We start from the raw sequence: 14375 nt of genomic DNA, 5'->3' as shown, positions 1-14375 counted from the left end.
ATCACCCCCAGTGGTTTTATATAGTTTTCTAAAATGTGCCTAGGGACTTCCAATGTCAATTTTCCAGTACAGTGCGTGAAACTTACTAAACAGTGATTAGTGTACGGCATGGTAGAACTATTGCTCGATGTCAGGTATTGTAAGAATTCTGTATGAATAAGAATTGGATGTTTTTGTGGATATGCCACCTCATTTAACCCGCAATGCAAAGAAACGACATTATCTGGTAATAGTGGCGCTGTGACATCTGTGCAATCACAGGAAGAGGAAGTAACAGGGTGTCCGTGTGTTGAGCGACCGGCAGCGCTGGTGTCAGGTGATGCAACAAAAAGGCTCTGACGGCACTCTGGAAACCCCATCTGACATACGTTGATTGGAAAAGTCGAATAAATATAGATTCTCATGCATATTAATGAGGGACGAAAGGGCAGGCTTGTCAGCGGATGGCGGATGGGGGGTAAGGGGGTGGGGGGGGGGGTGCAGTTGGGTTGAGGGTGGTCTGATCTGGACCCACGCGAGACTCAATTTCCAGCAGCCTCCCCTGGTAGCCGCGGCGAGACTGTGACATTTTCTCCCAATGATGAAAAAAGTAATAGAAATGTAAATAACATGGCTGCTTTGCTGGGATAATAGGACCGCCAGCTGAATGGGACTCTATCCGCCGCACAGAAAGGCTCCACGATTCAATTAATGCTGTCATCCGATAGCCTGCCTATTTACTAACAATTAAACTTATCCCCCCGTTTTCCATTTCGTGCCTTACGAGCGGGTCCCGCTGCTGGCACCGGCAGAGCCGTTTCAGACGGCTACGCTCCCCGCACCGTTTCCGCTGAAAGTCCTTTTTGTGATAAGCACTTGGCATGGGGGAGAGCACGCATGCAGAATGCCAGGTGCTCTAGATTCTGACTTCGAGGACATGCTCCTTTTTTTAGTTCGTTGCCGCGGAGGTGAATGCTGAAAGAATCAACACCAATGGCGGGCCGTATCCACGCTGACATAAAGCTCCGCGCGAGCCTTACAGGCGCTAATGGTATTTTTTTTGATGTACTTACAGACAGAGATTTTTTGGTGGTTGTCCTTGCTGGGAAGCATCTTGACTCCTCTTGACTTCAACTCTGACATTTTCTTCACTGCAGAGGAAAGAAAACAGCAAAACAACTCAATATCAAGGAAACAAGTCCCTTGTGGATAATTATGCTGATAAAGGTGTGTTCACTGGCCTTGTAAACAAATAAATGTTGCAAAAGAACCAAAGAAATGTAAACTATACTTCTACAGTTTAGGCAATGCACAGGCTTCTGCATTACACATACGTAGATTGCCCTGTAAAATGCAGATACACTGTCATGTTTAATGTGTTACACTCACATCATTACGGTTTGGTGATTGTATTCTTCAGCGGAGTACCTGCATCTTCAGCACACACATTCTGGCTTAACAAAGCTCTCTTTAATGCTTATATTGTCGGGCATGGGCCAATATATGCCCTCCATATTACTGCAAATTACTGGATGTTTGCCTAATCGCACACTATACCACTTCACGAAACAGATTAGCGCAACAACAAGCTGTTTGGATCCAGCGATTGAAAATGTCAATATGTATCCGAGTAAAAGACTGCCAATGTCAATCCAGTCGACCGACAGTGGCTTCCGAAAAAAGCTCTGTGTGCTGTATTTAATATCCCTTGTCTGTCGTTCCTTTGTTTGAGTGGAGTGCTCAGTATTTGTTTAGGGACTTCCTTAAAAGGAGCAGGTGCCAAGGCCTCGCCGGGGCAGCGGAGTGTACACACGCACCATATAGTGTCTGTGGCTTCCAGCTCTGCCCGCCATTTAGACTCTAATGAAAGAGACAAATGCAGGGCAAGCCTGGGGACGCTGGAGGCACTTCATCACAAGAGCGTCATTGAAACCTACCTGAGACACGGACAATTTGCTACTGGCTGACAAATCGCAAAGGTCTTGAGAGTCCTATCAGAATATTTTAGTCGCAGGATTGTTTGCAGGTGCACATATTATTATTATTATTATTATTATTATTATTATTATTATTAATAGTCATAAAATAAATCTCACATTGAATATCACAGTCTAATTGCATCGACTGAATCAGAGTAGCCCCACCCCTACCCCATAATCCTGCGTAACATACAATATAATATGCCGCACTGTACATGCCCTCAGTCAGATGCAATGTTGGAACTTTTCGCCTATGGGCTATCAGCAGATCCAATGCACAGAATTACCAAGCGGTGTAAGACAAGCTGGAGGTATGAATTTTAAAAAAGAAAGCGATAATTTCAGGCACCCTTGAGCAAAACACTTAAGCACACCACATTCAATATCCAGCTGTTTTAATAGATAACATGCAATATTTAAATCACCCAAGACAAGAGCATTAGCTAACTAAATGTAATAGTTAATTTAAGGACATATTTAGGACTATTCCTTGGGGATACACTAACGAACCATTTTCACTCAAATTGCTACATTGATTTTCTATTGAGTAAAACAGAAACACATTGGGGGAGGGGGGGTGTGGTTTATGAGAATCATGCATTTATGATATCCACCTACTTCCTATTAAAAATATGAACAATAGCAACAAATACATTTGCAAATAAATAATGAAAAAGAAAAAACACTTTTTATACTTATAGTATACACCATCGCTAATTTGGCTGGCAATGGAAAGAAAGACCCCTTACTTAACTATTCAAAAACAAACTAAATGGAAGCATGCATGTAAGTTAATGCAAATAAATGCCTCTGCATAGAACAAACACTGATAGAGTCATTATACCAGAACGGAGATCAGGGCAGAACTCTTTCTCAGCCGGCCGAGCCAAGTAAAACCCATCTGTATCTTCCCCTCTCTAATGCCCCTCAAACACACAGAATAACAGCACATGACTGTTCAGTATTTGAGTGAGAGGGGTGTGGGGGGGGGGGGGGGTATGGGGGCGGGGAGTGGGTGGAGAAATCTAATTACAAGCTTAGTCTATCTTACCCTTCCAGGATTTGGTAAATGCATTATTTATTTATTTAGCTAACACGGGACCTGTAATCCTATCTTCCTCTTAAGTGCTCCCTCCTTCCCGCACGGATTCCCTTATCGCGAAGGTGAGATTCCAACAGATTGGGATTTGTTTCCCAACAGCCGGCCTAATCCCTTCAGCTCATCCCTTCTGTGCTCTGACCTTTAACATCTTGAGTGTGATGAAACTGCTGGGGGGTGTTGGGGGGAGTGGGGTGGGTCTGCTATTTTCGGCCATTTCTAAATTTACTGCTCAAGTGAGAAGAAAATAGGTGCATGAATTGCCCTGAAATACAGCCACTTATTGGGAACAGTTGCTTCACTGGACCTTTTTTCCCCTTCCTGACACTAATATTCACCAAATACACTTTGTGAAAACGATATATACTAATGCATGGCAAATCCACACAAATATATTATATACAACCTATAAATAATACACTAACCACAGCATGTCTGTATTACACAATTAAAATAATTTCATAATATATTGTGAAACATGTGTATGTACCTATGGGTATTGAAGCGCCCAATCTAAAATGCTTATTCTTTTTGCTCTGAAAATAATACCATAATGAGAGTGAACCCAAGGATTCAGACCTCAAGAGCTACACTCAGTCCAAATTCCTCCCACACACATAAATCAGTCTACGTGTTAACATCACACTGCCTTTGGAACAGTTTCACGTGTTAAGAACATAAGATAAGAGCACATAATGGTGAGAGCAGGACATTCAGTCCATCTAGGCTCGGTGTTTCCAGAGGTGATAATAAACATGCACTCGCTCAGGTGGCCTCAGCCCCAGCTGTGTAAAATTGGTCATTTCTCATGAATGGCTCACCTTGGTACTGCGCACTGAAGCCTCTCAGTTTATGGTTCCCATCTGAGGTGAAGTGGAGCCTCAGCCAGTTTTTACTGCTAATGATGGGAGATGGGAGGTTTGGGCCTGTGAACCTGAGAGAGAGGAAGAGAGAGGGAAAGAGATCAAAACTAAAGAAAAAAAAGCAAGGCAATGGATCGTGTGAGTTACCTGGATAAATCTACCGGCAGAGACTGCATCCAAAACAATTTTTATTTCTGCACTGATCTCTGCCTAAGATCACAGAATAGTCAATCTGTGACAACGTTCAAATAAAAGCAAATGCTAAATACACACTCTAAGATATACAGGAGCTTGATAAGGAATACTTTCTTGAGCTTTTTTGTGGTTTCATTCATACTCAGTTGGTTTAATGGTTGAATCAGTCAGTCCATAGCTCTGAGGTTTGTATCTGTAAGGTTGTACAGTATAATGCAGACACACACACACACACACAAATCAAAAGTCTACTTTGTATGTTCCACAGTCAACAGCACCCTGTCATCAAAAAATAATGCGGACATCTGCTCTTCCTGTGATTGTTCAATTAGCACTGTCTGGGGAGGTGGATATGAGGACAAGGACACAGGTCCATCAACACTCAGTGGGCTTCCGGAATGGTCTGTCTCCACTGGGACATGGTGGCTAACTGTCCTAATTACACCGCGTGATCACAGTCACAGATAAATTTGCACTTCCCCACCCATAGCCATTCACACCCAGACCTGGCATTTAATGAAGTGTGCCTGCTATCCTTTTCAATGAGCTCCCTAGTGATGACACACTACAAAACAGCTCTGGAAAGGTGTCTTTCCTTCACTTGAAAGAATTGCATGGATTTTGCTTAGGGTTGTTTGCCACACAATCCTCTTCACTTCAAACCATTCCCGTTAAAAAGAGCAACAAACTGGCCACTGACTTTCAGGTAATCGAGTAAGGTCAAAGTGGTGCAGTTTGGAGAACCTGTATGAATACAGGGCAGTCTGACAAAAGTGGTTGTTTTGGAATGGTGTAAGGGAGGTTGATGATACTGAGGAGTTGGCGTCTGTGGATTTGTGAATTGCGTTAGCAGAAAGCCAATTCATATTTCTATGCACTTAATTTCAACTATTTCACACCTCTCCTGTGCCTACAGTAATTGCAAGCTCCCCCACAAACGGCAGGTGCAAATGGATGACATGGAGCTCTAACAAAATGAGGAGAAACAAATTGCGATATGGACACGCAGGAAAATGGAAGGGGCGGAAGGTGCATGCAAATCAAATTAGCACAGATCACTCCGTGCGTGTGCTGTTTAGAAGCTCAAAAACACAAGGGGAGTTAATGAGTTTCCCCTGCTTCCATTTCTACCTGCGTTTCCCTATACCGCGCATGGCATCCACCCCACCCCTCCGGCTGCTGCATTAGGATTCTGAAAAAGTAATGGAAAAGGCAGCACCAGCAATGCAGCGAAATGAGTTCAGAGCCCACTGAGCTTCCAGATCCTGAATTTACAATGTTCCTTTCAGCTGTGTACCTTTTGGTTAAAGCACAGATGCATTCATGCACGCTAACATACATGTACATATACATACATGCATGCCGTGCACTCCATAATTCTTGAGATAAAGACATTTATTTTTTTTCTTGATTTGGCTCTGAACTTCGTAATTTTAGATTTGTAATGAAAAAATGTACATGAGGTTAAAGCGCACACTCAGCTTTTATACATTTCGGTTTCACCATGCAGAAATTGCAGCACTTTTTATGCATAGATCCCCCATTCTGTCTTCTGTTCTGTCTATATCTCCACATTAGACAAAATGATTAGAGTAAGTTTAGTAGCACAGACTCCTTTGTGATCTGATTATCATAATCCATTGTACCACCAATGTCAGAGGCAGTCTGCGACTCTCGCATACCCTACCGATACAAATTACCCGAGAATCCCTCTACAACCTGTACTACAAAATAACAGTGCTGAAACAATGCAACAATCAAATTTGTATGCAAGGTTTACTTGGCTGTAACCTGCATATTAAGTATTTTGGAAATTAAAATAATAAGCTGGTGCAGTTAGAGTAATCATAAGGACACAGCATTGTTACTCTGAAAAAAAAGAAAAAAACACTGCTGGGTGGATATGAATGCAGAAATTTAAACAATGTACAATTCAATGTTAGTCAAATTAGGAGGTGAATATGAAGTTCTGAATGGATTGTGCCAAATGTGTGGAATGTATGTTATTAATATTATTAAGAGAAACTGCTCAAGAAAGACAGTTGAATCCTTGAGTCACCTCAATGTCCCCCACCCCCATGCACAGCCCCCATGATTTCTTCAACCAAAAATAACACGTAGCGGACCTAAAAAAAATAAAAATTTAAAAAGCCAACGCTAAGGTGGGAAACAAGTTTAAAAACTGAAATACAAACCTGGATTAAATCAACATTTGCACATAAATTTGACTTGCAAATAAATTCTAATGCTAAGTTTCTCAAAGCAAACAATTCTTTTTTTCATCATTTTTGTGAAGGAAAACATACATTTGCATTTAAATGTGCCAGACAGACTGCTCAGTAGTTGATTTTGGTTTTGTAGATACTTAGACTGGGTGACTTGCAATCTCTTTTCCCATTCCCTTCCCCACTGCAATTACACCTTTAACTGTATATATTTTATGTTGTAAATCTTGTTCCTGTGAAACCCACTAAATGCAGGTCATTGGCCATTAGCGTAGGCTGTGAAAGTCACTGCCTTATTTTTTTTGCTGCAATACAATGCATGCACACCACCATCTTGTTTAATCACTTTTTTTAGGAGTCATTCGAGGCAGGCAACATGTCATCATGCACAGCGAAAGGCTCCCGCAGCCTGCCACCGTGCTACGATGGTAATGTGGTCAGGAGCAGCCAAGTGAAGTCTGAACACACGTTAATGACACTTAGTTAATTAGCCGGACAGTGCCCACCGGTCCCTTGTAAATGGAGAAAGAGAGTGGCCAAAAAACTCCGGGCTCTGAAGGTTTTCTTCTACCCCTTTCTGTCAGTAATGTGTCAACGGATGTGCCAAGAGCATTTATTGTATAATGAAGGGAAAATTTAAAAATAAATAAATAAAACCGGTTATCCACAGTTGAGCAGGGGTCATTACAGTCTGTAAATTGAATTGATAATACGTTACTGATTAAAGAAACAACACTACTTAACATTTCATGAGGATTAAATAATGCATGAGTTCAATTCAAACACAATTGAAAGATGCTCAACCAATGGTTGAAAAAGAAAGAAAAAATCAATAGTAATATCTTAAGTCACTAAAAGTTCAGATCTCTATTAAATTTATGAGAGTTACACTGCATCGTGCCCTGACTGAATACACCTCTGCATCCTGAATAATTATTGGTTAGGGGCTTTGAAAACAGTGGCTTGATTTAAACCTACAGGCAATACAATCTGCAGTATGAAGTCAGTATGTCAGAGGCAGCATTATAATGCCCCTGCAATCCACAACATAACATGATCTGTAAGCATTAGTATACAGTGCTGATAAAAAGCAGCTTTCTGGTGGTTGTGTCATTTACATTAAGCTTCGATTGAAGACAGATGTGATGGTGTGCCAGTGAGTATTAATGCCTGCTTCTTGAGGACCTTTCTCCTACACAATCTCAGTGTGACAGTGATGTCAAGGCGAGATTGACAGACCAGGAAAACAAATTCAAAACACTTTCTCCAGGAATGACTAATGACTAATTTAAAACATATTGCCTGCACATGATTTAAAGGTGTGAGTTTTCCTCTTCTGTTTGTTTCCACTGGAAAAAGAAGCAGTTAGCTTCTGCTCCTAAATATATTGGTAAAAGTGTTCAAGAAATAACTAATGGGTAGGCCTACCGAAGAACTGGGAACAAGATTAATGCCCTTCAGAGGATCAATCATCCCCTGGCCTGCCTTTTCTGAAATTAGTTTTCTTCTGCTTCTTCTTCTTCTTCATATATATATATATATATATATATATATATATTGTGTGTGTGTGTGTGTGTGTGTGTGTGTGTGTGTGCACTCACTGGAATAATGGAAGCAGCATTACATTCTGACAACTTGTCACTTGACATTAGCACTGATTTATGACAAGGGGCTATGGACAAATATGATGCATTCAGACAGCAATTGCATTTTTTTTATTATTTCACCCACTTTAAATCCAAAAATGTCATGTGCTTTTTCTGAATCATTGACTCTTGGTAACGTTTGGAATCATTTGGTCTGAGGAGGCAGGACCATCATCTCACCTTCATTGTTTTCTTCTCATTCTACAGTTCATCAAACTGTAATTCAGGGACCTCAAAAAACAAATGTCATTTAGTCCCCTTTGCATTTTAAAATCTTATTGGTCAATACTGACATGGTCCTGATATAAACATGCATCTCAACAATTATTGTTGTTTTTTTTTTTCATTCCAGTGAGAGTATCAAACAAAGTCAATCCATTTCTGTGCCACATTGGGAGTGTGGGTGTAGATAAGAAAGGACTTTAATAAGCTGCTGGATAGTGTTTGGATAAAGTGTACAGCTTTATAGTTAAATTGGATACGCTGATCATACTAGCAAGTTAAGATTATACTCAGTTAGTTGCCAGTGCTAAGGCACCTCAAAGCACTGAGGCAGGAGACATTCAGAACACCAGGAGGCTAAGAGAGTGGAGAAACCCGGGGCGGGGGGGGGGGAGGGAGGCTGGGTGTCAGGCAGACAGTGCACAGGAGACACCCGTTGCCACAAGGGACCTTTAGACAGGTGAGCCTGGATCACATGAGTATCACACCAACAGGGGGCTGCAGGACTTTGAATATCATTCCTTCTAAAGTGTATATAAATAGACTAACATAGTTTTCAACTTATCAGTCTCACACAACCCTCCTTATAAAGAGACAAATGAAATGTCCATTTGAATTACCAGGCAATTTGAGCCGCAATAAGCTGCCATTAATGTATAGTGATTATTCAAGGGAACGGTCTGTAGCTCTGATAAGCCACAGAAGAGACGGGGAGTATCAGAAATGTCATTATAGATTAGACCTCTTATAAATATGCTATTAGGGGTGCTAAAAAGATCATTTGCCCCCCACCCCAACCCCCCAACCCTCCTACCCTGTACACACCCTTTCTTATTCCACGCTGTTTCCCATCTTTTTCTTTCAAAGAAACAATTTGCAAAGGACAAAGTAGTTGAAAGTCTTGCAAAGAGACTCTCCCAACGATTAATGAAGTGCTCTTAAAGGGCATTATTGAAAGTTCAATACCCCCCGTTTGCTCCTACTGACATTAGATTTTCACAGGACAGGCCTCGGGAGTACAGAGCTAAATGAGTTCCTGAGCTCAGACCAGCTCTTACTGCCATCAATGATGTCAGATGCCAACGAGCATCTGTAGGATCAGAAAGAGCAAGGGCATCGAGCATAGATACAGCATTCTGGCAAGGACACCGTAGCTCTGTCAACCAGGACGGCTGTAGGCCCCGATGTTGTGCAGGTTCGTAAAGACATTGTATCGCGCTGTTGTCCGTGTGACAGTCTTTGCATCCGTGATTAATAACTAACCACATAAAATAATGGGCAGAAAAGGAACTCAGATATAAAATGGCCCTGTGCAGTTTATTATATTGCTGTACCTGAATTATTCATTATGTTTTTAAAAAGCAGAAATTAAATGAGAAGTGCAAGATTTGCATTTTTTACATTTTGTTTAATTCACATTTAAATTATTCAAATCTATATTACAAGACAAAAAAACAAAAATGCAAGACACCAAGCTGGGAAAGAATATCTATGAATCTGATAAATTCTTTTGTATATTTCTATGGCATATGCAAAAATATCATCGCATACAAGTACATTGTACAGTACAAATACCTGATATATGTTTAAATGCTTATATTAATTAGTACTACTGACAACTTGAAATACCATAACCATCATTCCCACTTTATTAGTAGCACCAGATCTAAGGAGGAAAGCATTATTCTTTGGACGACATTCACAACGTTCAGGAAAGGGGTGGGGGTGGGGGGGGGGGGGTTATGTGCTCTGTATGCTCTGTATACTTTTTCTGTATGTTTCAACTTCATAATATAAATTTGATTGCAAAATATAAGTAGCACCAGACAGGTGGAAAACAAAATAAACTGGTTCACCTGTTTCCACATCCAGAGCACATGCTTTATGTGCATGCATAAACTCTTTCAAGTGGTTTCATAGATACGGCCAGGACAAAATGAGGGAAATTAAAAGTAATGGAGTTGCATGAAATTGCTTAATGATTTTGATTAAACTAATCACTCCATTATTCACCAGCAACTGATACGCTGACCTTTCCAACAGAGGAAAACTGTTCCACTCTTGGGTTATTTGGGTATAAACATACTGTTTAAATGTATTTCCTGTTCTTTCAAAGAAGAGGTAAAGGACAGACGAGGAGAAGCCGGCAACTGTGCTGGATGTGATTTAATGTATTCATGTTTGAGCCTCCATTTTAATTTAGTTCAATCCGGGGTCACAGTGCCTGCTATGTGCGGCTCGGGGTCTGTGAAAGGTTGGATCAGCTCACTGGGGCACACTTAATTGCAGCTACTTAGGCAGATCAATCACCACTGGTTTGTATTCCGGTCAGTCGGTTTCTAGAGACCAAGGTAAGAGTCAGGGTGACTTTAAAGCCAAAAAGTTTCAGCATTTTAATGACTCTGTGATTCATAAACCTGCAAGCACACAGAGTGCATACTTTCCTTTGAAGTGACAATAAAGATGAATCCGCAACAGTCATCACCCCCCCCCCCCCCCCCCCGTGCACCCACCTCTGCAGCAGCAGTTTTAAAGCCACGTAAAGTATGAAAACAATCTCCGAGTTGAAAGTGGTGTCCTTCAACTGCCTCCAATGTACAGTATCTGAACCAGTCAGTATTTTAAATCCTTGTTTTAAAACTTTTTTTAACTTACACAAGATATCAAATTCAAAAATTTGCTGGAACATACGTCATGAGTGGTCAAATTTTATACTTCTATATCCCCTCGAATTTCAATAAGTTTTGCCTCTGTTCCCTGACTTTATTGGGTTCTCTTTTTTGGGTAATGCAAAGGTGGCTGACTCAGACCCACTACGGTACACTCTCACTTCTCAATATCATCACCACCTGCCGGATTCACTCATCTGAAGCTTCATCTGTTCACCTCCAAAAACAGACTGCTATTTGTAGTTTTAAAAAAACAACACAAATCATCACACAACACGCCATTACATAACTCAGGAACCTCGTTGTGTCTTAATCGACTCCCTATCTGACTGAGCAATACGCTGTCCCCTGAAGCCTAATTTGCCATCATCCTCTGGAGTGACAGCTACAGTGCGAGCCACAGCTGAGCCCAAATGCAAGGACAGATGGCAGCAGTCAATGTGGGGGAAGAACCGTCCACCACTACAGGGCTAATGAGCTTCATGTGCGGCTGTGCTGCACTGTTAGGCCCTTCAGAGGTGCTAGCCACCACGCTGCATTGAAGATGTCCTCCATGCCCCCAGGTTCCTCCCTAACCACTCTTCTAGTGAGCTAGCAATGTAACAACCTGAAGCTCCTTATTCACTGCTTCTGGCTGCTATAATCTGAATTAGCTTGAATTTTCACACATAAACATTTTCACACACACAGCAGCTCCTCGTTGGTACTACGAAATGTACGTTTCATCAAATAAAATAAAAAACTGTAACGCACCGTGTTAAAGGGTAAAAAAAGAAGAACTACTGCCAGGAATCATACGGATACCCCCTGTGTTACAAGCTCAGTTCCCCAGCCATTATAATACACTGTTGACATGGCAACATAAAAAGCCCATATGGCTCACTGCAGTTCTACCTTTGAGCTAGACATTTATTCCAAATTTTATTAAATGGATGTTGTAGTACCTGGATTATGTTTTTTGTTACCTTAAGTAATTAAAAAGATTGCTGCAAGTCACTGTGTACTTGTCGGCTTGTTAAAATGAATATAAACCCTTTTGGGAACAGGATATTTTAGTATGCGGTATAATGCTGTTTTTTTTGGCAGACAACCTGAGTGAGGTGACTTTCATTGCTATACATGGAATAAAGAATAACATTTGAACAATAAGGATGAACTGTAATTTCAGTTGGGTTTCAAGTTCGGATTTGCTCAAGGAATGACATTGAATGACAATGGCATTGAATTTCCTTATTGTGAAGCATATCTACAGGAGAGCACTATGAAAAAATAAATAAAAAGGAAACCTCAATGCTTAATGCTATGAAGGTATTGGACAGTGGCTCCACACCTAAGGTGGGGAGGGGGGTGGTGGGAGTGCTAAAGAGTTCTCCCGCATGGGGATCACAGCAGCACCAGGCTCTGCATAATCCTCAAAATGACTTTGTTCCATTGTGCCATCATCATCCATAATTCATAAAACCCCCCTCCGTTGGATGCATGTCAGAAACTTGTTAAATCCTGAAATATTTGCCTCTTTGTTTCTCTATCTCAGTAAAAAAAATAAATAAATAAAAAACAAATAAGAATAACTAAAATGAATTAACAAAGAATATACTGTACATGCCATGGATTCTAACACAAAATAATTACTTTCAGGAAAGAGCAAGCCTGGCTTGTTGGATTTTTATTTTTGTAGTGGTATTTTTTCTGTACTGTTTTCAATTGTTTCACTTTTAAATCGGGGTGGCTAAAGGGCATGGATGCACACATAGGCATCACAGGGAGCGCACGCTGCCTCAGTAGGAGATTGCTTCTGGTGCCGGCTTGAGTGACCACTGCAGCATACATCAAAAGCCACGCTGAAATTTTTATTCATCTTTCCCTCTGGTCTCTCATGATTTCTTAAAGGTCATTAAGTCAGTGCTGTTTTCTGCTCATCTCCTCTCTTTCCATTTTTCTTTCCATCTGTTCTGGTTTCTTTTACCTTTCTTTACATTCCAGCTTAACAGTTATGTATTTATATGTATTTATATATTAATATCAATGGTTATGCATCTTAAAGACATGTACTATGTAAAAAGGAATGCACACGAGAGCCTCACAATATTCAGACATGTAAGGCAAGCACATAAAATTAAAATTTACTTTAGAAGAATGTAAGTGTCATAGACCTTGTGGCATAATAGTTCTATAGATTTCATAAATCTTGAAGGATGTAGTTAAGTCAACAATTGTTCTAGACCCTAAATGCACAACTATTCTGTAATCGTAAGCAGTTATTGTGTAGGAAGTGAAACACAACAACAAAATGCACCTTTTTCCAAAACATATTTATATTTTAAATTAGTTGACAGTTTATTGATTTTTTTAAAGATGAAACCACACAACTACATGTAGGGAAAAATATAAATGTAAGGATAAATATCGTAGCATCCAACTGTAGATAGCTTACAGTCCTATTACACCTGCTGTGCTTTACCTGGGGCAATCCCACAGAGGCAAACAAATAGCTGTATCCCAATGAGAGCGGCGGAAAATATATGTTCACTTCCTTTTCAACAGAGAAAGAGGGATCCCAACGGCCTGTTTATGCAGAATTCTGCCTGAGACGAAGACCACAAAACATCTGGGAAAGAAGAGAATAGCAACGCTGTCAAATTGTCTCTGCAAATTTCACAAGCAAAAAAAACAACAACAATTTTCTCCTTTGCAAGAACTCAACCACAGAGTGGACAAATTATTCTGAAATAAAAATATGAACCAAATTGTCTCATTGCATCAGAACTGCCTTTCAAAAACCGCAAAGACTGCATAAACAGGCAGCCTCGTGGAACCATGGCGAGGGAGTTATCCTGACATCTTTCTTCAGCGGTTCCGTTGTTGAGCGTCTACTTTCATGCTAAAAGCTGTGAGACTCAAACAAGTATTCAGATGATTTGATGGAGCCACCGGACCCCATAAACCCCATAGCTTTAAGAATTGAACTCCTGTTACATGTGTTATGATGAATATACTGAGCATTTGAGTTTTATCACTTCCAGAAACAATATACAGCTAATAGTACATTCTCCAAGCTCTCACAAGAGACCTTGTACAAGCCAGCAAAACAAAACAAATAATCAAATGCATAAAAAAACAGCTCAGGATTGTTAAATGTTATGACCGTGGCTGACAAATTGATTTCAAAATGGAATACGAAAAGGTAAAATGACGAGGGGCACATTGAAACAGCAGGGGAAGGAAACCCTTGAAACCCTTCTCAGCATCATTGTAACCCCGCCCACCCGACACCCCCCCCCCCCCGCCCCCCATTCTGGAAACCTTTCATGTCATCACGTCGGTGCCCCAAAGGCAATAAACAAATAAATAAACGGATAAGCATATCCATACATACATACATAACAAGCCATCTTTTATCTGTCCAATCATAATGGGCCATTACATTGGTTTTGTAGTTAACTGGAGAAAAAAAAACAAATTAGTTCCCAAGGTCACTCTTGCGTGCGGCTGTGGAAA

At 40.7% G+C, this 14375-nt stretch overlaps 1 protein-coding gene across 1 annotated transcript in view; it reads right to left on the bottom strand.

Moving 5' to 3' along the window:
- Positions 1–14375, bottom strand: part of csmd2 (CUB and Sushi multiple domains 2) — a 259924-nt gene that overhangs the window by 126217 nt on the left and 119332 nt on the right. Inside the window, exons 6-7 of the mRNA XM_064347643.1 lie at positions 3879–3991; positions 1053–1130 (exon numbers count right to left, since the gene is read on the bottom strand). Of these exons, the coding sequence (XP_064203713.1) occupies positions 1053–1130; positions 3879–3991 (191 nt within the window). The remainder of the gene's footprint in view (positions 1–1052; positions 1131–3878; positions 3992–14375) is intronic.

The sequence above is a fragment of the Anguilla rostrata genome, chromosome 8 (genome assembly GCF_018555375.3).
Source record: "Anguilla rostrata isolate EN2019 chromosome 8, ASM1855537v3, whole genome shotgun sequence".
Taxonomy (NCBI): domain Eukaryota; kingdom Metazoa; phylum Chordata; class Actinopteri; order Anguilliformes; family Anguillidae; genus Anguilla; species Anguilla rostrata.
The sequence above is the reverse complement of the archived record's forward strand: the minus strand, read 5'-3'. Positions and strand labels throughout refer to the sequence as shown.